Here is a 26,443-nt window from a genome sequence, read left to right on the forward strand (position 1 = left end):
CAGCAGGCTTCTCTGTCCATGATATTCTTCCAGCAAGAATATGGGAGTGGGTTGCTATTTCTCCCTCCAGGGATCTTCCAGACTCAGGGATGAAACCCAGGTCTCCTGCAGCTCCTGGATTTGGCAGGGAGATTCTTTACCACTAGTGCCACCTGGGAAGCCCCTTTGTAAAGTACCTATGTATGTATATCTGCTGAAGGATATGTAAATTATTAAACCAGAAAAGTACATGTTTCATTAATTCCACTTTCAAATATTTATTCTTCATAATGCCCTGGAATCTATATATACCACTACTGCCTCGCTTTCACGCACAATAATGACTATTTTCAATGACTTTTCAACAGTTTCACATGCATTTTATTTCTTCAATTATGCTATATTTTAATGAGCAGCAGAGTGCTTAAAGAACAAGTTGACCTTGAAACAATTCTGTTTTACAGTAACTGTGATGGCTACTCTTCATTCCACTCTTGTGGGGTGACTCTGCCAACAGGGGAACGGCCCCACTGTATGCCAATCTGTGTGACTAGAAATACCCATGTAACAAGACAGAAAGAGGTTCCAGTGACTAGTAGGATATCACCGTATTTGTCATGAAAATCTGGTGAGTGTTTTGAGTGACTCTGTCTAATTTGTTGAATCCTTCGGATCCTAACACTACTTAGTGCATTTCTGACCAAGGGAAACATCATGAAGGTAGGACGGAATTGAAGTTGATTGAAGCTGCCGGTTTATTTCCTTCCGAAGAAACCTGCAAAAACAAAAAATGGACAATGACATCTGACCTACATTTAGTTCTTCCCAGTTTGAAGGTTTTACCCACACTATCTCCTGCAGTGTGTTCAGGGAGCTGAGTTTTGATATCATGATGTCTGGATCTGAGTCTTAGCTCTGACACTGACCAGCCATATGAACTTGGGCAGTTCATATAGTTCTTTTTGCCTTAATTTCTTCAATGGCAAACTGAGACAAAAATGTCCAGCTGATAAAATGGCTTAGATTTCCAACATGTCACACTAGTCCAATGACCTGCCTATGTCTACAGTAAAACTCTAGTTTCAGTCAGAATTACAAGGCATTCACAAGTATGTCATATCTCATTTTTTTCTTGCTCCTTTCCTCTCTTCTAAACCTCCTCCTCATTTCTTCACCTCTACCTGTAATTCTTGCCTTGCACTTTCCTACAGGGCAACTTCTATTTACCTTTAAATCCTGGTCTAAAAGCCATCGGTTCTATGAAGTCTTCTTGAAACCCCTCTAGGCTGAATAAGCCCCTCTTCTCTGGGCTTCTACATGTCTTACAACCCTTCTTTCATACCATCTGGCATGATGCATTGGTTTAATCATTTTAAAAAACAAACTGAATCAATATAGTGAAAATGAGCATACTTACCCAAAACAGTCTACAGATTCAATGCAATCCCTATCAAGCTACCAACAGTATTTCTCACAGAGCTAGAACAAATTATTTCACAATTTGTATGGAAATATAAAAACCCTCAAATAGCCAAAACAATCTTGAGAAAGAAGAATGGAACTGGAGGAATCAGCTTGCCAGACTTTAGGCTCTACTACAAAGCCACAGTCATCAAGACAGTATGGTACTGGCACAAAGACAGAAATATAGATCAATGGAACAAAACAGAAAGCCCAGAGATAAATCCACACACCTATGGACACGTTATCTTTAACAAAGGAGGCAAGAATATACAATGGATTAAAGACAATCTCTTTAACAAGTGGTGCTGGGAAAACTGGTCAACCACTTGTAAAAGAATGAAACTAAAACACTTTCTAATACCATACACAAAAATAAACTCAAAATGAATTAAAGATCTAAATGTAAGACCAGAAACTATAAAACTCCTAGAGGAGAACATAGGCAAAACAGTCTCCAACATAAATCACAGCAGGATCCTCTATGACCCACCTCCCAGAATACTGGAAATAAAAGCAAAAATAAACAAATAGGACCTAATTAAACTTAAAAGCTTCTGCACAACAAAGGAAACTATAAGCAAGGTGAAAAGACAACCTTCTGAATGGGAGAAAATAATAGCAAATGAAGCAACTGACAAACAACTAATCTCAAAAATATACAAACAACTCCTGCAGCTCAATTCCAGAAAAATAAACGACCCAATCAAAAAATGGGCCAAAGAACTAAATAGACATTTCTCCAAAGAAGACATACAGATGGCTAACAAACACATGAAAAGATGCTCAACATCACTCATTATTAGAGAAATGCAAATCAAAACCACAATAAGGTATCATTTCATGCCAGTCAGAATGTCTGCTATCCAAAAGTCTACAAGCAATAAATGCTGGAGAGGGTGTGGAGGAAAGGGAACCCTCTTACACTGTTGGTGGGAATGCAAACTAGTACAGCCACTATGGAGAAAAGTGTGGAGATTCCTTAAAAAACTGGAAACAGAACTGCCTTATGACCCAGCAATCACACTGCTGGGCATACACATCGAGGAAACCAGAATTGAAAGAGACACGTGTACCCCAATGTTCATCGCAGCACTGTTTATAATAGCCAGGACACGGAAGCAACCTAGATGCCCAGCAGCAGATGAATGGATAAGAAAGCTGTGGTACATATACACAATGGAGTATTACTCAGCCATTAAAAAGAATACATTCGAATCAGTTCTAATGAGGTGGATGAAACTGGAGCCTATTATACAGAGTGAAATAAGCCAGAAAGAAAAACACCAACAGAGTATAGTAACACATATATATGGCATTTAGAAAGATGGTAATGATAACCCTGTATGCGAGACAGCAAAAGAGACACAGATGTATAGATCAGTTTTTTGGACTCTGTGGGAGAGGGAGAGGATGGGATGATTTGGGAGAATGGCACTGAAACATGTATAATATCATGTAAGAAATGAATCGCCAGTCCAGGTTCGATGCATGATACTGGATGCTTGGGGCTGGTGCACTGGGATGACCCAGAGGGACGGTATGGGGAGGAAGGAGGGAGGGGGGTTCAGGATGGGGAACACGTGGTGGATTCATGTTGATGTATGGCAAAACCAATATAATATTGTAAAGTAATTAACCTCCAATTAAAATAAATATATTAAAAAAAGAAACTCTGAGGGAAAAGTATTTTAAACTAGTATGTGCTATAATAATAATCAAAGAAAGAATAGATTTATAGTAGTGGCAATCACTTGAAATTTTTTCTAGTAGTTGGACTTAACAGTTGGAGCCTCACCTTTAACTGGATTAAATTTAACAACAGATATTTTGAAACTGACTATTTATTCCTTTGATCTTCATTTTAAAACTTTCTAGAAAGTAGAGACCAATTTCCCTTTTCTTTCATTCACTGTTTTGGTAGGGCTACAGTTGGCTCCACTGTAAATTTGTGATGTTAAGGCGTGATTATTGTGATACAGTAAAAAATATACATTTCAGTCTTCATCCATAGATCCTGACCAGAGCTCCTAAAACCTTTGTAATTTCTCAAGCAATAAAGATGTGATGAGCATAAAAAAATTAATTTCTTTAGTTTTAGGTTTACAAAAAATTGAATAGAAAGTATAAAGTCCCCATATAATTTCTGACTCCATACATGCATGCCTTTACCATCCTGTACCAGCATAGCACATTTGCTATATATGTTGCAATGAACCTACAGTCCTTTATCATATATGTCTTTTGCAAATATTTTCTTCCAGCCTATGGCTTGTCTTGTCATTATCTTAAAGAATTATCTTTATATTCTCCTCCAATAATCTGAAAATCTTCAAGAGCAAAGAATATAATTTTGCATACCCAGTAGCTGACACGAAAATTAAGAAAGAACATTTTTGAGTCAATCTGAAATATAAATAAACATTGGTATTCTCGTAAGAAGTTAAAACCAACTTAGAACAAGACCCCAAGTCATGGAATCAGATGTATATGACCATAATAGCCCTAATAATTCTAATTTTTCAAACAGATAGTTACACTGAACAAGAGATATAGAAGCAGAAATGCATGGAGGAGTCCTTTCTGTTAATTTCTCTTCTCTGTGCAAGCTGTCAAACAGTGCTCAGTCTCTAGCAATGACATACATTAACTGAACCCCAAATGCAGGCGACATGCATACAAAAGGGCCTGAGGTCAGTACTTGTGAACTTTTAACTATTCACTGAGATTTTCCAACTCAAATTATTTTATTCCCAACTTAGAAAACAAGACCCTAAGGTTCTCTTTTATTTCCTACCAGATGGTAAAGTGGTACTCTTCGTGACTGTGACAAACAGGGTAAAAACAGAACCAAATGCATTTCCTCTGATGTTTCAAGCATTCATAGCTTTTTTTTTTTTTTTCTGTTAGTCATGACTCTCTTCACCAAAAGGCACTGCAGTTTTAATCTGAATGGCGTTCAGAGAGTTGGTTGAAGGTGAAATGGATCAGAGTATGACAGGTGCAGCCTTAATCCAATACAAAAGCACTTGCGCCATACAGAGCTTTCAGTCTTTAAGAAGGCACGGAACCAGAGCATAATTCGTGATAACAGGGATCTCCTGTGGGTCATCAACTCATGCCTGCTGCTTTATGACAAATTGGTTTCATTATTCCTATCCTCTCAATGTTAAGTTGAAACTCAAACACTTTGTCTCTAGTGACACTTGGTTGGATCCCTTTGCTGCTTAGTTCATCCTTTGGCTATCAACAGATCTGTGACACTTTTTTCCATCTAGTCTAAATTTTCTTGTACTACTAAGTGTCCATTATTAAGAATTTCATATTAGGAATGCTTTCTGTAGCTTTCTGTAGTTACAGTCATTTCATTCTATAATAAAAAAAACTGCCACCTTTTAATTCCTTTTTTGTTTTTCCTTGTAAGCATCAGCTAAATCAGAATCAGTTGCTTTCATATCTACCTTTGATCTATTTTTGTTTATAAAACACATGTAAGAGCTGGAGACCTACTGATTAGAGAAATTTTCCATCTTGCTGAACTCCATATGACTTACTTTTACAATAAATTTTGTGTTATCTAAGAGCCTTAAGCCTATTACCAAAAGAACTGAAGCTATAGATTCTCATAACTGTATGAAAGCATAAAAAAGGAAAATTCAATAATACAATGCAGGTAAAGAAAATGCTTCTCAAAGTAGATGCTTTTTGATGAAAATGGACTACAAAGGGAAGGAAGAAGACAGATTTTTCTAGGCAATAAGAACAAAGTAGAGGTTCTCTCATGCCTGTGGCAATAAAAGAAAAAAAGATACGTTCTGAATAAATATAAATAGTTAAAGGGAGTGAGATATCCTGCGAGGATGAAAAGGAAAGATGGATTGTCCCATCTATTTTATACAGTAAAGCAGAAGCACAATTCAGAAAAAAATAACTAATAGTGGACCTCAATCTGACTATAATAAGGAGGTATATAAATTTGAAACTCCACTGGTAACAATAACAATTTTAAATAACTACAGCCCATAAAAAGAAGGAAAGCAATAACATAGGAAAGAAACTAATATTTTATTGCATATATGCCTGTTTGCCAAATATTATGCCAAAATTTTGCACATCTGCAAAGAGTGTGAGATGGTGATTATCTCCATCTTACAGACAAGAACAAATGACAGGGCAAGATGTGAAATCAAGTCCTTTGATTTTAAATACTGTGCATTTTCAACTATGCCATGTTTTCTTAAAGTACATTCAATTCTGAGTATTGGAAACAAACATACGTACAAAGAAACAAAAGCTAGCCTGGTTACCAGAGACGGGTCTTCAGTTGAAAATGGGCCACTTCAGCTTACTATACATACATGTATTTCTAGAGTGATTCCTGGTGTGACAGGACCTGGGCTAGTGGTACCATCCCTACTGTTTATTGTAGCTCTGATAGAGGGAGGTGATGACAGAGCACTGTCACAAGGGAGGAGACAGTTTAGGGAAGGTCACTGGGTACCCTGAATCCACAGAGGAGAGGTACATTTCATCCTGGGGTTCTAGAAATGGTTTGAGAGGAAAAGACATCTAGGCTTGATCTTGAAGGATGATTAAGAAACATAAAAAACAAAACTGGTAGGAAAAAAATGTAGACCAAGTACCACAAGCAAAAGCACAGAGAGGTGAAATAGTATGGGAGCAAGGCAGTCTGATGAGCTCAGTAACACTAAGTAATAAGTACTAAAACAGCAAATACCATGGATGGGCCGGGAGGGATGAGAAAAGAACAGCAGTGGATATTGAAGACTTTACATGCCTTGCTGTGGCATCTGGACTCAATTCTATAGGTCAGTCTTTCCCATTGTTGAGGAAACAGTGCTCAAACACAAAGCCTTTCCTGTAATTTAACAAGAATTCTTAATTCTGTGATTTGCTCCTTTATAATAATACAATATAAATAAATACAAGAAAATAATATGAGAATTGTCTGATGTAGCTTATCAATTTCTAGTACCAGTGTTTATCCTTGTTTTGCATTTCGTTTGCATTAGTGTACATTTATCTGTCCTGGGCTAATATGAAAAGAATAGAGGCAGGTTTTATATTTAAATAATGCACTGATTTCAGGGACAGAATAAAGAATTAGATGAATAGAGTCACACCACAGCTTACCATATAGCACAGGCACTTGAAAATAACGAACACAAGGCCACTGAAAGCAATGTTTTAGTTTCAGGACAATATTAACTGTCTTACTGAGCTATATTGCAAATTTGAATTTTATTTGTTGAATAGTTTGGTTCATTTTGAATTTGAAAATTTGTTTTGGTTTCATAGTTATGTTAAACTTTAAACATAAATTAGAATTTGATTTTATGTTTATACGTAAATACATGTGATATTACAATCAAATAATTTAAGCAGATACCAGTTGAGATAAAATGATTTCTTTCCTCTTTAAAAAGATTCCATATGTAATCCACAATTGAGAAACATTCTATTGATGGGGAGAAACTACCTATTGGTTTAATCAGGAAAATTTTAAGATGGGGGAAAATCTGGAGGAAATAGCACTTTACAAAATAGTTTAGGTAAAAAAAACGGTAAGAAAACAGCAAAAGTGGCAGAAAAGTTGAGAGTTAGTTAAGTGTTTTTTTCAATGGTTTACTAAAAAGACAATGAGGATCTGAATTAAGTACTGACAACAGAGACAGAGAGGAGATAAAACTGAGACATATTAGGGGAAAAAATCATACTGACAATGATGACCCTGTATGCAAGACAGCAAAAAAGACACAGATGTGTACAGCAGATTTTGGGACTCAGAGGGAGAGGGAGAGGGAGAGGGTGGGATGATTTGGGAGAATGGCATTGAAACATGTATACTATCATGTAAGAATCGAATTACCAGTCTATGTCCGATGTAGGATACAGCATGCTTGGGGCTGGTGCACGGGGATGACCCAGAGGGATGTTGTGGGGAGGGAGGAGGGAGGGGGGTTCATGTTTGGGATCGCATGTACACCCGTGATGGATTCATGTCAATGTATGGCAAAACCAATACAGTATTATAAAGTAAAATAAAGTAAAAATAAAAAGTTTTTAAAAAAAAAGAAAAGAAAAGAAGTTACTCTAAGTAAACTGTGTATTCTATTCACTTAGCTTTTAGGTTAAGATTATGCCCGAAACTGTCTCAATTTCTGTTAAAACTCAGCAGACATTGACACTGTAGCTTTTAGCTGATCCCATGGAATTAGAATTTGGGTGATCTAGATAAAGAATGCAGAAAGGTCAAAGCAGACATAATTGAGGTGTACTAGGAATGACATGTCTAGATATTTGAGTAGACGAAAGAGGAAGAATCCTAAAAGGATTTTACTGCATCATCCTAAAATTAAAAAAAAAAAAAAAAAAAAAAAGAATTTCACCCAGCCTAAGAATAGCCTGACATGGGTCAATAAATGACCTGCTTAACTTTGGTATAAGGCTTTCTATCTGATTTCAGGAAGAAAATTGGAAACTGTATTGTACTTCTCAAATGTGCCCAGACAGGACTATTAAGTATCTCAAAAGGAGACAATCCTCAAGAAGCAATTAATACCAGGGTTTCCCAACTTGGACACTACTGACATTGTGGCCCAAATAATTCTTTGCTGTAGGAGGATGTCTTGTGTGTGGCAGTGTGTTTAGTAGCATCTCTGTCTCTGTACACTACATACCAGTAGCACCTCTTTTCCTTTAGCTGTGACACCAAAGTCTATCTCCAGACATTGCCCAATGTCACTTGTGGGGCAAAATAATTCTTGAGTACCACTGTCGTATGTAGAGTCAAGCGTCTTCCATCACTACTGTCACAGTCTTCTAAATAGCACTGTTCTATTCAATATAGAAGGCTTAAATTATAAGAAAATACATTCTGTACTATGAGATGCATGTAAGTTGCCCATCAAAACTTTTTTCCTGAAATAATCTCAATTTTTCAAAATATTCTTTACAGTATAATTTAGATGAATCATTTAATCTATCTAGGCATCTGCTTCTTCATCCATAAAATTAAAAAGTGGAACTAATTTGGCTTTTCCCAAACCCACCTTAGTTATTTGGAATCTTCATTACAAAATGTAGATTCCTGGGCCCCATGTCAAATATACTGTAACAGAGTATCCAGAGAAGAAGCCTGAGAATCTATATTTTTGAAAACAAGTTCTCTGGAGAATCTTGTCATCAGACAAGTTTATGGAACACTGAATCAGATAATCTCTAAGGTCCTATTCAGCCCTAACATTCTAGACCTTTTCAAAGAGAAAAACATTTTAGAAAGACCATTTATTCTTTTAGGCCACTGAAAGAGTACAGTAGTAATTGAATTCACCACCAGGGTAATTTAGAAAGCAGTACCTGAGTGACCTGAAAGAGTTATACGGAACCGCTGGGAATGGGTTAGTCAACGAAACATTTGGTAGCATTTAAAAACATTAAAAGCACTAGCAACACGGGTGTTCTGCTGTATAACGAATAATAATCTTTCAAAGCTAAGGCTCCTAGACTCCATTACTCAACTGCAACACTTTTATTTCCACCTTTTATTTCTACTCTGCTACTCTTCATCGACAGCTTCAGAACATTGATGCAAAATAAGAAACAGTAAAAAGATAATTGTCTTGAAATGAAAATGCACCGAATCGGCACTGTCTTCATTCATTTATGTATTTCTCAGAAAATTAGGCTGCTCAAGGAGGGATTAAGTGTACAGGATGTGGTGTCACCCATCAGAACTACTTAAGCCTTCAGCCTTTTTGTAACAGGAGATCTGGGAACCCTGCATGAAGCAGTGCCACTGATGGAAATGTTGAACGATAGTTCTACTTCTTATGTAATGATATCGCCTCCTCAGTTACTCATGGTGCAGCCATTTGTTTAAGGGTGTGGATTATGTCACTTTATTAAGCCCAAAAGTGACAAAAACGGATGTCACCTGAACAAACACAAAGGCAGATTCCAGTGGTGGATTATTGTGCAGGAGGGAGAAATGAGAGACTAGACAACTTGCCAGTCAATGCCCTCAAATGGCAAATGGTTCTTGAAGAGTTGAAGGGATAGAAGGTATGTATTCTCCCTCAGGTACTTCTTCTCACAGTCAAAGTGAACAGACTATTTCTATCTTATATAGAATGCTGAAAGGATTCAATTCTATCCATCCTCAGAATAACCACAGTGTTCATTCAGGCAATTCTTTTTATGTAACTGATTACATTAATGTGCTTCACTCCTGAAGTGCCCATTATATTTTCTTTAGTCACAAAGCACTCTCAACTATCCTCATTTTCTCCCTTTCTGATAGTTATGTACAACAGAACGAAACTGTTACCGAGTTTGGGGGCTCTTCTCCACACCACACTACAAGTCAGTGGCATGACTGTTCTCTGTTAAACTTTATCTTGTTTTTTTATTAAACTTTAGTGTGTTGCGATTTCCTCCTCCAGGGGATCTTCCCAACCCAGGGATCAACTCCAAGTCTGCCACATTGCAGGCAGATTCTTTACTGCTAAGCCACCAGGGTAGCCCTTAAACTCTAGTAGATTCAGCAAAGTTCCATGTTATTTTTACATTACGATCCATTTCAAACATTGGAAATAAGTGACCTTGTTATTTCAGGCAATATATTAATGTCAGAAAGAAGGCTGCTGTGCTTACTCCCAAAAGATTTTATATTAAGTACATTCCAAGGCCTGTAGGTTGTTGTAGGGTCAGGTCCAGCTAAAAGTCTATGGATTCAGTAAATCGAAACATCTGGAGAAATGTGTAGCGTTTATCCAACTTAACATTGGAAAAGAAAGAGTGTTGTTTTTTTTTAAAAGAAAAAGAATGTGGTTTTAATAAATTCCAGAAACTTTGAAAGTTTTATCTAGAAAATGAGCCACTGAGAGACACTACGAACATGAGTTATGGGGGTCAACATTGCACCTTAGACGTTACTCTGGTGTGGGCAAGAGTTTGCAAGGGAATAATGCAAATGTTAATGATGAATGATTAGAACTTGGACAGTTCACCCAATCAAGATTTTAAAACATGCCAGTCCCTTGTTTCTGCAGTCTTCAAATTTCTGTATCCAATCCTTTGCTCTGGAGGGCTAGACAATTCTTTTGGTTGTAAAGGCATGTAAAGATAAGCATCCACCTGCCAACGGAACTCTCAGAACTTGACATAGAAACTGGAATGTGAGAATTTATTTTCTAAACTTTAAAAGAAGAATATTCCAGTCCAGTGACTGGAATACATAATATATCTTTTAACTCAACTTGCCTGACACTGATTTCAGTAGTAAAGTGACCTTCTCTCAGCATTTCCCCAAAGATATGCCTATTTCAGTAGCTCTGTTTGATGCTAGTGAGCGTTATTTATTTAAACGACTTCAGTGTCATCTAAGTCTGGTAAATATGCAGGTAATAAAGTAGAACTCTTTTTTACTGAAGTATTTCCCAAACCTGAATGGTGTTAATGCATACAGTGATTCTCTGAGAGGAACGCCATGTGGAGATTTCCAAACTTAGCTGAGCCAGCATGCTTTCTTCCTCTGGAGCATATTTTCATATTAGTGTTTTCCACAACACACTTTGGGGAACACCAAAGGATGTCTCTGGTTCTCAATGCAGTTACATCACTGTATTCATTTTAAATGGTTTAATAGCTCCAGGAGGCATCTTGCAAACTAAATCACTTCCTTGTGGGGACTTGCAACATATGACTCAGGGAATATAGAGTGTGTGGTAAGCCTAGGGGTATCTTAACACACTCAGCAATTAACTCTAGCCTTCACTGTGTGAGTCTGACTTCTGCAGTTTTAATATTTTGTGTGTATGTTTTTCTCCTTTCTACATCTACCTTTATTCATTAAACACTCTATGAGCAGAAAGATTGTATGATTCTTAAATGGCCATTAGAGTTGCACCAATGACCTCTCAGCATAATGTGAAACTTTCATTTAAATCTTGAAATAAAAACATGGAAGGTATTCCTGTCTTTAAGTATTTATTCACATTCACATAAAAAGGGACAAAAATTAAAATATTAATATTTAACTTTTAGATATCAACCACATTTTAATTTTGAAAGTGTCTCTATTTTTCATGAAAATTGTTTTCAGCTACTGGTCAAAAATTAGGGCAGTAATGGTCTATTCCAGAAGTTAATTCGGATCAAATCCACATTTAGATTGCAATATTGAGTGCTGCAAAATAATCCTTTCATCCTTGTTTCTGAAAAATCCAGATTTTATTTCCTACTTGGACTACGTCTGTCCTGCTGAACTCTGTTCAAGATATATCTGCAAATAAAACCTTTTTAAGAATAAGACTTTTGTTATTGCCATCACCTGGGCAACTTATGGAGCATTTGCAGAGAAATATCATTTGATGAGAAGGGCACTTCACAGCCCTCAAGTAGTAACTGTGATCACTTTGCAAGTTGTTTTTTTACCAGTTCTTTCAGTATAATTTATTTTTTTATTTTTGCTTTCATAAAATTTTGGAAACTTTTAACAAGATGCTGGTATTCTACTTTTTCTTCCTTTCCATTTAGAATTCATTATTTGGAAGTGAGAAAGACTTTGGCCAGAGGCGCTGACTTTAGTAAACTGATTTTTTTTTCCCTTGTAGATGCCTCAGAAGACAAGTAAGACAGGATGCATTTTGCCAAACCTTGGGGCAGGGTGCCTGCTTTAGTGAACTGATATTTCGTTTTAGTTTTTCTTTTAAATCCCTGAGGGAAAGAGGCTAAAGAATAAAGCAAGTCTGAAGGAGGTTACCCATCTAAACACATGCAACAGAAATTCAGAACATAGATTCTTGTTTTGAAATCTTAAGGTTTCCAATTAGAATTCTGGTTTCAAAGAGGTTACTTTCACTTTCTTTTTCTTTAATCTAACGGAGTCTAACATTTCACAGACTAAATGGGCATTCTTAAACTAACCTGGCATAATTTAAATCATTTGAACATTTGTTAACTTGAAAAATAAGATTAATATGCAAATAGGCCATAATTTGATTATACATATAATTTATGTGGGCTTTCTTGTGGCTCAGCTGGCAAAGAGTCTGCCTGCAATGCGGGAGACCTGGGTTTGATTCCTGGGTTGGGAAGATCCCATGGAGAAGGGAAAGGCTACCCACTCCAGAATTCTGGCCTGGAGAATTCCATGAACTCTATAGTCCATGGGTCGCAAAGAGTCGGACAGGACTGAGTGACTTTCACTTTCACAGTTTATATATAGCTTAGAACCTAGCTGATGAGGATCTGTGGGCCTCTTATATAGACTATGTATTTTATCACATTCATTGAATCCAAACCATAAGATCTCAAAGACCCAGATATCACTTTAAATTGTTATTTAATGCTTAAATTAGTTTTAAAAAGCTCAATTAGCTTTTGGTGACTGGTCATTCGGTGACTTAGTACTATAAATAAATGTTGAGGAAAAACATGGGTAGAAATAGGAAAACAGAGTAGAGTAAATACAGAGATTAAGCTACTCCTTTCCTGAATTCACATTTTAACTGAGGGAGAATCAAACACATGTATGTATTTTTCTAATGTAAGTGAAGTTGCTCAGTCGTGTCTGACTCTTTGCAACCCCATGGACTGTAGCCCACCAGGCTCCTCGGTCCACGAGATTTTCCAGGCATGAATACTGGAGTGGGTTGCCATCTCCTTCTCCATGTAATGTCAGCTAGTTACAAAAGAGGCACAAAGATCAAAGTATAGAAACAGGTATGAATCCTTTGCCCTCCCTTAGATCAGGACACTGAATAAACAATGGGATACTGTTACCAGAAGAAGGTGGATTGCATACTGAATGGGCAAGGGCAAAGCAAAACAGCAAACAAACAAAACCAAAACAAAAAAATATCTCCACTATACTGAGAGAAAAAATTGATCCAAATACAAGTCCGTTGGAAAGGGAGTGGAAACACAGCAATGCAGTCACTAAATGACAGGGATCCATTGACTAGATTCTCTCCAGCTTTTTCCATCTATAACATTTTATTTCTATTATCAAAAGTTTTTTTTTTTTTTTTAATTTTTTTTTTTTTTTTTATTTAAATCTTTAATTTTACATGCTTCCAACATGACCCCCTCCCCTCCCTCCCCACACATCTCTCTGTCTCCCCATGCACCTGCCCAAGCAAGCTGCACCCTACGTCAGACATGACTGGCGATTCAATTCTTACATGACAGTATACAAGTTAGAATTCCCATTCTCCCAATCATCCCCCCTCCCTCTCCCTCTGAGTCCAAAGTCCGTTATACACATCTGTTTTTTTCCTGTCTTGATACAGGTGTCATTGCATTTCTAATTCATATATATTGTTTATACTGTATTGTTTTTTCTTTCTGCTTACTTCATCTTTTAATTGCTCCAGTTTCATCATTCATCAACTGATTCAATGATTCTTTTATTATACTCATTTGTATATGTACCACAGCTTTCAAATAAATATGTTGCACTGGCACAGAGAAGTCAGTAAAAGGAGCAATTGAGACTGCGTGAGGATGGGAGCATGTACACTCTTCTTTCTGCCGCTTATTTACAGAACTGAAAATTTCCATTTCAAGATTTTTGCATAATGAAATGATCCTCTAGAAAATCCTAAATAGTATTATGACTATTTTACGCTTAAATATGATTCAATTAAGCTCCTATTATGTGACTACAGCCTGCTACACGCTGGAGTTACAAAAATGGATCAGAAAGGTCCATTCTTCCCATGAACGCTCAGTGGGAAAGACAGATAACGATAAGGTTTCAATATGAAAAGTTCTATAATAGATATGATCAAGACGCTAAGCCACCAAAAAAAAGACATCTACATCAGCCAAAGAGCTCAGTACAAGCTTTCTGGAGTAATGGATGAGTGAACTAAAATTCATAAATAAGCTCAATTAGATGTAAAGGAATGGCGGTGGAAAGCTTTATTGAGGGTTTTTCTCCAACTAGCAAAACTAAAATTTAGTTTTCAAATATTTCCTCTTCAAAGGTGATCTTCAGGTCTGATCATGTACAGATTAAGAGAACCTCCTTTAATGTCAAATTTATAACAACAGCACCAATAATGGGAGCACATAAACATCATACCGGAATGAAGCTGCTTCTGATTTTTTGCCAATTCTATAATACATTTTCATCTAGACTGAACATTATATTGTAAGCATCATAAAAACTTGTTAATGTTTCTGAGAAATAATAGCAGATAAGCCTGAGAGACTTGAGAACAAATGCAGGCAATTTATAAGACTGGATAGACACAAAATAATTAGAATTGATTGTTAGAATCTAATTGTTTTGAATTAATAATATCCAAAGTGAAGCAAGCTCCTGCTTTTACTTCATAGTTCATGATTTTGCAGGGTCACCTATAACTTCATAATTTATATTAAAGAGCCAGAAAGAATACTAAGAAAATCTTGCAATTGATACTGGGATAATAAATGACAGCCATGCTTCCTTCATAGGAACTTGCTTCATCCAGGACTGCATTTAAGCTAGATTGTGAACGTATTCCCTTCAAGTATGCCTAACATCCAAAGTCACACATTAGGTGAGTGCCTACAAATGGTTATTTGTCAAAATATTGGGAAAATCCAAAATTACTGATACAACCTACACCCAGCAGCTAGATGATGCTGGGGATTTCCTACATAAAACATTCATTTATTTGACTGTAGAAAACAGTCCCAGAACAACAACAAAACGTGCTGTGCTTAGTTGCTCAGTCATGTCTAAGTCTTTCTGATCCCACAGACTGTAGCTCACCAGGCTCCTCTGTCCATGGGTATTCTCCAGGCAAGAATACTGGAGTGGGTTGCCGTGCCCTCCTCCAGGGGATCTTCCCAACCCAGGGATTGAACCCAGGTCTCCTACATTGCAGGATTATTTACCGTCTGAGTCACCAGGGAAGCCTTAAGCCAAAACTGAGATTTACATTATGTGAACTGCATATATATGTGAAGGGCTTCCAAGGTGGTGCTGTGGTGTGCTGTGCTTTAGTGGCTCAGTCGCGTCCAACTCTTTGTGACCCCATGGGTTGTTAGCCTGCCAGGCTCCTCTATCCACGGAATTCTCCAGGCAAGAATACTGGAGTGGGTAGCCATTCACTTCTCCAAGGGATCTTCCCAACCCAGGGATCAAACCCAGGTCTCCCTCATTGCAGATGGATTCTTTACAGTCTGAGCCACCAGGGAAGCCCACCTGCCAATGCAGGGGACATAAGGCATGTGGGTTCGATCTCTGGGTCAGGAAGATCCCCTGGAGGAGGGCATGGCAACCCACTCCAGTATTCTTGCCTGGAGAGTCCCATGGACAGAGGAGCCTGGTGGGCTACAGTCCATAGTGTTGCACAGAGTCGGACATGACTGAAGCAACTTAGCATACATGCACACACACAATGTAAGAATGTATAGAAGGACACAATTCCATGGAAAAGCGATCTAGTTTCAGACAATTAACGAACCCTGAAAAATCCCTGAGTTTCCAGTTTTTTCCCTTGTACCCAATCCGGTTTCCCCTCATTTAATATAAATAGATATTACAAAGAGCAATAATGGCTCTCCTGTATCTAAAATGATATAGTAAATCCCTTTTCTTGACTTTTCTGCTACAATAAAATCCAATAATGCACCCCTCTTCTGAATACCTTCTCTTCCATTAGCTTCTATAATATCTCTTAAGTTTTCTTTCTATTTCTATGGCTATTTCTTCTTTACAAACTTGTTCTCTAATAGGTCCTCTGTGAAGGAGTACTTCAAGGATGTATATGCTCTTTCTCTCTCACTAGGTACTCCTAGGCACACTAATAAACATACCATCAATGGGCAATTAGATGACTCCCAAATTATGTCTTCACATATAAGCTATCTTCTTAGATACAGGGCAATACATTGAATTGCCTTCTTAACATCTCTCCTAAGATAATTCTAATTCAAAGATATTATGAAATAATCCAAAAATAATTTGATGTCTACAAAATCAACAGGTGTAAGTGTATTCCCTTCCACACTCAAACCTGGTCTTTATTAATGTTTCCTAACCTAGCAAAGATTACTTCCACACATGTGGTGGAACAACTTAAACTTACAAATGATTCTTGACACCTTCAACTCCCTTGAAACATTTAATACAGCATTGGATTCTTTTAAATTTTCATCTTAAAAACATCTCAAATCCATCAATTTTTTTCTATCCAAACTGCCTCTATCACAGCTCAACTTTTCTTCATAAATGGTGAATGATTTCCATAAATGGTGTCTCTACAATGCCTCTGCCATCCCACATTCTCTATCTATTCTCCCAACTGCTCATAAGTGTTTCTTTTTGCTTGAGATTTTTTTGTGATGTTGTCTGTCCCAGTTTTATTGAGGTATAAATGACATATGGCATTGCATAAATTTAAGTTATATAGTGTGACAATTTGATGTATGTATACTTTGCGAAATGAACTACAACAACAAAGGTTGTTAACACATCCATCACCTCACATAGTTGTCACTGTGTTTGTGTGTGTGTGAGAGAAAGAGAGAGACAGACAGACAGAGAGAGAGAGATGAGGGCATTTAGGAATCAAGATTGCCGGGAGAAATATCAATAACCTTAGATATGCAGATGACACCACCCTTATAGCAGAAAGTGAAGACGAACTAAAAAGCCTCTTGATGAAAGTGAAACAGGAGAGTGAAAAAGTTGGCTTAAAGCTCAACATTCAGAAAATGAAGATCATGGCATCCAGTCCCATCACTTCATGGGAAATAGATGGGGAAACAGTGGAAACAGTGTCAGACTTTATTTTGGGGGGCTCCAAAATCACTACAGATAGTGACTGCAGCCATGAAATTAAAAGACACTTACTCCTTGGAAGAAAGTTATGACCAACCTAGACAGCATATTCAAAAGCAGAGACATTACTTTGCCGACTAAGGTCCGCCTACTCAAGGCTATGGTTTTTCCTGTGGTTATGTATGGATGTGAAAGTTGGACTGTGAATAAAGCTGAGCGCCAAAGAATTGATGCTTTTGAACTGTGGTGTTGGAGAATACTCTTGAGAGTCCCTTGGACTGCAAGGAGATCCAACCAGTCCATTCTGAAGGAGATCAGCCCTGGGATTTCTTTGGAAGGAATGATGCTGAAGCTGAAACTCCAGTACTTTGGCCACCTCATGTGAAGAGTTGACTCATTGGAAAAGTCTCTGATGCTGGGAGGGATTGGGGGCAGGAGGAGAAGGGGACGACAGAGGATGAGATGGCTGGATGGCATCACTGACTTGATGGACGTGAGTCTGAGTGAACTCCTGGAGTTGGTGATGGACAGGGAGGCCTGGTGTGCTGCGATTCATGGGGTTGCAAAGAGTTGGACATGACTGAGTGACTGAACTCAACTGAACTTCAAATTTCAAGTTTACTGTATAGAATTGTTAGTATACACAACAAGCTATCAATTAGAGTTTCAAAACTTATAACTGGAAATTTGCATCCTTGAATACACATCTATTTCCCCCATCCATGCCTGACAACTACCAATCTACTCTCTGCTGCTATGAGTTCAGTTGTGTGTGTGTGTGTGTGTGTGTGTGTGTGTGTTTCCAGTTTCCACCTATAAGTGAGATTATGGAGTATTTGTTTTTCTCTCTCTGACTTATTTCATTCAGCATAATGCAGTCTAGGTTTATCCATGTTGGCCCAAATGGCAGAATTTCCTTTTTTGTTATAGCTGAACGTACGCCATATTTTACTTACCTATTAATTTGTCAACGGAAGGATTATTTCCACATTTTGGCTATTGTGAATAATGCTACAATAAACACACGGGTACAAATATCTCTTCAAAATACTAATTTTGTTCCCTTTGGATGTGTACCCAGAAATGGGATTTATTAGATCATATGATATTTCTATTTTTATTTTTCGAGGAACCTCTATAGTGTTTTCCAACCCAATTTATATTCCCACCATCACTGCACTAGTGTTCACTTTTCTCCATATCTTCCAAGACCCATGGTATCTGTTGCCTTTTTGACAGTAGCCATCCTAACATGGGGCTTCCCTTGTGGCTCAGACGGAAAGCGTCTGCCTACAATGCAGGAGACCTGGGTTTGATCCCTGGGTCGGGAAGATCCCCTGGAGAAGGAAATGGCAACCCATTCTAGTAGTCTTGCCTGGAAAATACCATGGATGGAAAATCCCATGGACAGAGATTCCTGGTAGGCTACAGTCCATGGGGTCGCAAAGAGTCGGACATGACTGAAAAACTTTGCTCTCATCCTAACATGTGTGAGGTGATATTTCATTGTGGTTTTGATTTGCATTTTCCTGAGTAGCGATTTTGAACACGTTTTCATGTACCTACTGACCATCTGTACATCTTCTTTGGATAAATGTCTATTCTGATTCCTTGCCCATTTTTTAACTGGGTTATTTATTTTCTATTGAATTGCATAAATTCTTTATATATCCTGTATATTAATCCCTTATCCTGTATATTATCCCTTATATATATCCCTTAGATATATGGTTCTCAAATATTTTCTCCTATTCCACAAGTAGCCTTTTCGTTTTGTTCCTTTTGCTTTACAGAATCTTTTTACTTTCATATAGCTCTCTTTTTTTTTTTTGTTGCCTGTGGCTAGGTGTCAAAATTTAAAAAATCATTGCCAAGACCAACAACTTGGAGCTTCTTCCAAATGTTTTCTTATAGGAGAGTTTCATGATTTCAGGTCTTACACTTAAGTCTGTAATCCATTTCAAGTGAAATTTTAAGAGTGATATAAAATAGCGTTCTAGTTTAATTCTTTAGCATGTGAATATACAATTTTCCCAATACCATTTATTGAGGAGATTATCTTTTCCCCAGTGTGTGTTTTTTGTGCCCCTGTTAAAATTATTTGACCATATATGCGTAGGTATATTTCTGGCTTCTCTGCTCAGTTCCCCTGGTCTTATGCGTCTGTTTTTATGCCAGTACATATTGTTTTGATTACTATAGGTTTATAATACAGTTCAAAATAAGTGAGGGTGATGCATCCAGTTTTGTTCTTTCTCAAGATTGCTTTTGGTAATTATGGTCCTTATAGTTCCATAAAAATTTTAAGATTATTTTTCTATTTTTTTGAAAAATACTATCAGTATTTGGGAGGGACTGCATAGACTATATATATCACTTGGTAGTGTGGACATTTTTATAATATTAAGTTCTTCCAATCCATAAACATGTGATATCTTTCCTTTTATCTGTGTCTTTCTCAATTTCTTTCATCAATGTCACAGTTTTCAGAGGTCTTTCACCTCTTTAGTTAAATTTATTCCTAGATATTTTATTGTTTTTAATGATATCATAAATGGAATTGTCTTATTTCTTTTACAGATAGTTCATTATTAATATATAGAATTGCAATTGATTTTTACATGTTGATTTCATATCCTGCAACTTTACTGAAAAAAAAAATTAGGGGGTATTCTACAGGATTTTCTACATGAAGTACCATGTTATCTGAAAATACAGACAATTTTACTTCTTGGTTTCCAACTTGGATGCCTTTAATTTATTTACATTTCCTGTCACATTGCTTTGGCTAAAACTTCTAATACTATGTTAAATAAAAGTGGCAAAAGAGTGCACCCTTGAATTGTTTCCGATCATGGAGGAAAAACTTTTAGCTTTTCATCTCTGAGTATGATAGCTGTGGGCTTCTCATACATGGTCTCTATTATTTTGAGAAAGCTATGACCAACCTAGATAGCATATTAAAAAGCAGAGACATTATTTTGCCAACAAAGGTCCATCTAGTCAAGGCTATGGTTTTTCCAGTGGTCATGTATGGATGTGAGAGTTGGACTGTGAAGAAGGCTGAGTGCGAAAGAATTGATGCTTTTGAACTGTGGTGTTGGAGAAGACTCTTGAGAGTCCCTTGGACTGCAAGGAGATCCAACCAGTCCATTTAAAGGAGATCAGCCCTGGGTGTTCACTGGAAGGACTGATGCTAAAGCTGAAACTGCAATAGTTTGGCCATCTCATGCGAAGAGTTGACTCATTGGAAAAGACCCTGATGCTGGGAGGGACTGAGGGCAGGAGGAAAAGGGGACGACAGAGGATGAGATGGCTGGATGGCATCACCGACTCAATGGAAATGAATTTGAGTAAACTCTGGGAGTTGGTGATGGACATGGAGGCCTGGCGTGCTGCAATTCATGGGGTTGTAGGGAGTCAGACAGGACTGAGCGACTGAACTGAACTGATGCTATACTCCATTTTTTGAGTTTTTGTCATAAAATGTTTTCAAATTTTGTCAAATGCTTTTTCTGCATCTATTGAGGTGATCATATGGTTTTCATCTTTCATTTTGTTAATGTTCTGTATCCCATTTTTTTGGCTGTATATGTTGAACCCTCCTTCACAAGTGATCTTCTAAAAGCAGAAACATGACTGTATCACATCCACACTGACAAATCTTTATTAGACTTTCAGATGATTTACTTTTCAAATGTTTAAATAAAAACAGTATAACACATATGTAAATAATTTAACCTCAGTTTATATCCTAGGCGATATTAGCATTTGAATTGTATTAATCAGAAATGCATGGGCTTCCTAGGTGGCACTAGTGGTAAAGAACCCACCTACCAATACAGGAGACATAAGAGATGCGGGTTTGATCCCTGGGTTGCAAAGATTCCCTGGGGGAGGACATGGCAACCTGCTCCAGTATTCCTGCCTGGAGAATCCCATGGACAGAGGAGCCTGGCGGGCTACAGTCCATAGCGTCACAAAGAGTCAGACATGACAGAAGTGGCTTAGCATGCGTGCAGTCAGAAATGCACATTTCAGGAATAGTTACATATGCACCTGGCACATAACCATAGAAATATATATCAGAGGGCTTATTTAGAATGAAATATATTAGAAATAATTTTTAAATGAAAATATGAGTTAGACAGTGACTGCTGCCATGATATTAAAAGACACTTGCTCGTAAGAAAAGGTATGACAAACCCAGACAGTGTATTAAAAAGCAGAGACATTACTTTGCCAACAAAGGCCTGCAGAGTCAAAGCTATAGTTTTCCCAGTAGTCATGTATAGATGTGAGACTTGGACCAGAAAGAAGGCTGAGTGCCAAAGAATTAATGCTTTTGAACTGTGCTACTGGAGAAGACCCTTGAGAGTCCCTTGGACAGCAAGGAGATCAAACCAGTCAATCTTAAAGGAAACTAACCCTGTTTAGTTAGTTGGAAGGACTGATGCTGAAGCTGAAGTTCCAATACTTTGGTCACCTGATGCAAAGAACTTACTCACTGGAAAAGAACCTGATGCTGGGAAAGATGGAGGGCAGGAGGATAAGTGAGTGATACAAGGTGAGATGGATGGATGGAGTAACTGACTCAATGGACATGAGTTTGAGTAAACTCCAGGAGATGGTGAAGGACAAGAAAGCCTGACAGGCTGCAGTCCATAGGATCTCAAAACGTTGGACACAACTTAACAAGTGAACCACAACAACAAGATACATGGTTCACTAGAAATGTTATATTAAGTCTAATAATACTCTTGCATTGATGAAGAATGAAATTCTAGCACACACAGTAGCCTGATAAACTGGAAATAGTCCTTTAATTTTAGAGTTCTATTTGTCCTGACTCTATCTACTATATACAGAATTTTATTATCTAGTTAAACTATCTGGTTGCCTTTAAAAAGAATATCATCACCCTTGTTTTAATGTAAGACATGTGCCAAAGTGTCTAAGGACATTGCCCTGAATTTCTGTTCTTATAGCTTATTTCTATTGAGTCCATATATGAGAATATTAAGTTAAAGAATTTCTTTCATCATAATACCATCCATGTGAACAACCTACTCAAACTATTTGTGAATACAAATATTTACCAAAGGAACCTGATAATGATGAAAAGCCAAACTTGTTTTAGGTCAGAACACAGTATCAATAGTCATTTATTGTTTTTAAGATAAGACTTACATTGGATGTGACTATCCCAGTCTGCTCAGGTTGCCATGAAAAATACCACAAACTGCCTGACTTAAGCAGAATTTTATTTTCTCACAATTCTGGAGGTTGGAAATTCTAAAATCAAGGGCAAGCAGGGTTTGTTTTCTGCTGTGGGCCCTCTTCCTGGCTTACAGACATCTACCCCCTTGTATCCTCCATGGAAGACAGAGAACAAGCTCTGCTATTTTTTCCTCTTCATATACATATACTTTTATTTTTTCTCTCTCTCTTCTTTTTCCTCTTTGACCAGTTTGTTGCCATGCATGTGAGTGCATCTGCTCGGTCATGTCCTACTCTTTGTGACCCCATCGATTGTAGCCCGCTAGGCTCCTCTGTTCATGGAATTTTACAGGCAAGAATACTGAAGTGGATTGACATTTCCTACTCTGGGGAATCTTTCCAACCCAAGGGTTGAATCTGTGTCTCTTGCATCTCCTGGATTTGGAAGCAGATTCTTTACCAACTGGCCATCTGGGAAGTCCTTCTTATAAGGACACCAGCCTTATCATGTGAGGGCCCCACCCTTATAACCTGATTTAACCTTTCTTACCTCACAAGTCCTGTCTCCAAAAACAGTCAAGTTGAGGGTTAGGGCTTTCATGGGGCACAAGTATTCAGTTCATAACAATGACCTATAAGGCTAGTATGATACTTGAGTATTTAATCAGCAACATCTCACATCACTGCTTCATCAACATCTGTTCACTGCTTGCATTCCAGTTACAAATAGACTTCTTTCATTTTTTTGAAACTTCTATTCATTCTCTCTACTGAGTTTCCTGATTTTTCTCCTGTTACTTCAGGTAGCCAGTTTTAACTCATCCTTCTGTTACAAACTCAAAGTATTCTCAGAGAGGCCTTTATATTTTCTCATTGACTGTTTCAACTACATAAAAACAAACAAAAACTAGCTCTATGATATGACTCATTTGGAATTTTATTGAAGCACACGTGTACATCTGTAATCAGTGGTGGTGGAGTTCATGGCAGGCCATTTAGTGAATATTTGTATGTCTACTTTAGAATCTACTTCTTATGCCAACATTTTCTTTTAACTTCCATTAGAAAATGTGAAAGTTAATTATTACTATCATTTTAGAGCATATGAAACTGAGATTTTATGCTATGCTGTTATTTGTAAATTTGATTATTTATTGAAATACCAGTAAAAAACTGGACACATTCTCTGGCCTCGAAGAGCTTACATAGGTCAGTGGGAAATAAAATCATTAGACAACCACAGTCAGATATGATTTTGATATATGATGGATCCTATAAAAATATAAAGTATTAATAACTTAAAAGTTATTTTAAATTGGTGGGTAGGAAAGATGTCTGAGCAAAAGACATTTATGGTAAGACCAGAAAATTACTAGAAATGTTCCAGCAGAAGACAGGCAAGGAAATTCTAAGAAGGCTCAACACACATGGAAGCCTAAGGTGGAAATTCAAAGTTCAGTGAGACTCAAGGATTGTGAAGTGAGGGAAACTAGCACGTGAAAGTTAAAAAATCGTTGGTAGAAGCCAGTAATGCAGAACTGTGCATGCCTCAAGGGGGATTTTGAATTTAATTTATAAGTACAATATTTTATTTTATAATGTAACCATTTGCTGTAGTATTGTTCCCCCCAAAATGGGATACTATTCAATTAGAATTCAGTGAAAATTTTCATATAGCAATTAAATATACTGCTCTCTAATGTTCTAAGTTGAGAGTTATAGCACACAAAATATCTAGAGAAGGGGGTGGCTGTTAGGGCCCTTGAAGACAGTCAATCTCTTTCTTTTTCTCAAGAAAGCCATTATCTCAGCCATTTATTAATATTTGCCAGGAATTAGATAACAAGTCCATTCATGTCTCTGCATTCAGGCAAATGCCTCAACATACAACAGTTTGCATGTGTTTTCTGATGAAACATTAATATATTCTCATCTCCAGAAGTAGAGATAACAAAGCTGTAACTACATGAAGGAAAGAAAAACATTCTACCTCAGCAAAAGAAAAGGAAATTATAAAAATAGCTGCATATTGAGTCAAAATCTCTTTCACAGAGTGTTTTTAATTGATTCATATTTTCAGTAATATGGCAGGATACATGAAAATGTATGCAATTCAAAGCAAAGGTTTAGTGACGAAGGAACTCAGTCAAATAAGCACAGGAGGTTGGACAGCATTTATTCTAAGATCTTTTCCCCAAAAAGTGAATTCGAATTTCAGTTTTTACGGTTTAACTGTGTATGAAAACTAATATTCAAAGCCTAAACCTGTCCCAGGCAGATATTTATCTTCTTACAACTGAGATTCTAAAAGGTTTTATATTCAGGGAAAGGGTAGGCCAGAAATATTCCACATTGCTGAAAACTAAAACAAAACTCTCTTAAATCTGTAAACTAGAGGGTGCTGGTTAAAAATGGTGATTAATATTTTAGAATGACAAACTGGTTTCCTTCAGGTTTATAGCCCAATTTCACATGGTTTGGGTAGTCTGAAAGCCCACAAACTGAGGATATAATTTAGAGAGCCTAGACTCACACAAGTAATTATAAATCCTTTCTGGAAGAACACACATCTTTCCCAGATCCCAGAGGTATTTCACAATTAAAAGTCTAAAGAAAATGAGCAGTTCATAAACAAGTACAAATCACAAAGGAAACAAGGAATCACAGGCAAGAACCACAAGAAATGACAGAAGAAACTGACTCATGAGTACTTCAGATGAGGAAATTATCAGAGATAGTCTCCATGGTAAACATATTTATAACACTCAAAGAATTTTTCTGAATCTTCAAATATATACTGTGAACAAGAAACTATACACTGTAGAATGACTAAGAAGATTTGAAAAGAAACCAAAAAGAATTTCTAGAAATATAAATGATTAAAAACCCAATATATGGATTTAATAGCAGTTAGTCACAATTCAAGAGAAAATCAGTGAACAAGAAGATAACTATGAAGAAATCATTCAGAATTTAGCAGAGGGAAACAAAGAAAACCGTATGTAGAAAGGTTTTTAATCTGTTCAGATGCCTAGAAGAGAACTCAGAACCACACTGTGAGTGTACAAGCAGTAAATTGTAATAGAATATATCCTCCAACTTGGCCTCCCAGAAATTTTCTCCTTCTTTTGACCCTTAAAACCACTCTGACCCTTAATTTATCAGTCAATTGAGCTGCTTGCAAATTAAACACAGGAAAACTTCTTGGAAGGCAGGTGAGTTATTTATATAGCAAACTAAGTACTCTCTTAGCAGGGCCTTAGCCTTTTCTCAATAAGACCTTTTTTTTTTTTTTTTCTTTTAATTAGAGCTTCCCTTATGGCTCAGCTAAAAAAAAAAAAAAAAAAGCCAGTTTTATAAAAGGCAGAGGAACCAGATATCAAATTGCCATAATCTGCTGGATCATCAAAAAAGCAAGAGAGTTCCAGAAAAACATCTATTTCTGATTTATTGACTATGCCAAAGCCTTTGACTACATGGATCACAACAAACTCTGGAAAATTCTTCAAGAGATGGGAATACCAGACCACCTGACCTGCCTCTTGAGAAACCTGTATGCAGCTCAGGAAGCAACAGTTAGAACTGGACATGGAACAAACGACTGGTTCCAAATAGGAAAAGGAGTACATCAAGGCAGTATATTGTCACCCTGCTTATTTAACTTCTATGCAGAGTACATTATGAGAAATGCTGGGCTGGATGAAGCACAAGCTGGAATCAAGATTGCCCGGAGAAATATCAATAACCTTAGATATGCAGATGACACCACCCTTATGGCAGAAAGTGAAGAGGAGCTAAAAAGCCTCTTGATGAAAGTGAAAGAGGAGAGCAAAAAAGTTGGCTTAAAGCTCAACATTCAGAAAACGAAGATCATGGCATCTGGTTCCATCACTTCATGGCAAACAGATGGGGAAACAGTGGAAACAGTGTCAGACTTTATCTTTTTGGGCTCCAAAATCACTGCAGATGGTGACT

The 26,443-nt window shown here is 37.2% G+C and overlaps 1 protein-coding gene across 1 annotated transcript in view; it reads right to left on the bottom strand.

Moving 5' to 3' along the window:
- The window catches only part of LOC102184512 (cytochrome c oxidase subunit 7B2, mitochondrial), a 150,450-nt gene continuing 124,344 nt past the window's right edge, over positions 338-26,443 (bottom strand). Inside the window, exon 3 of the mRNA XM_005681574.1 lies at positions 338-754. Coding sequence (XP_005681631.1) covers positions 456-695 — 240 coding nt within the window. The 5' untranslated portion in view covers positions 696-754 and the 3' untranslated portion in view covers positions 338-455. The remainder of the gene's footprint in view (positions 755-26,443) is intronic.

This window comes from Capra hircus, chromosome 6, assembly GCF_001704415.2.
Source record: "Capra hircus breed San Clemente chromosome 6, ASM170441v1, whole genome shotgun sequence".
Taxonomy (NCBI): Eukaryota; Metazoa; Chordata; class Mammalia; order Artiodactyla; family Bovidae; genus Capra; species Capra hircus.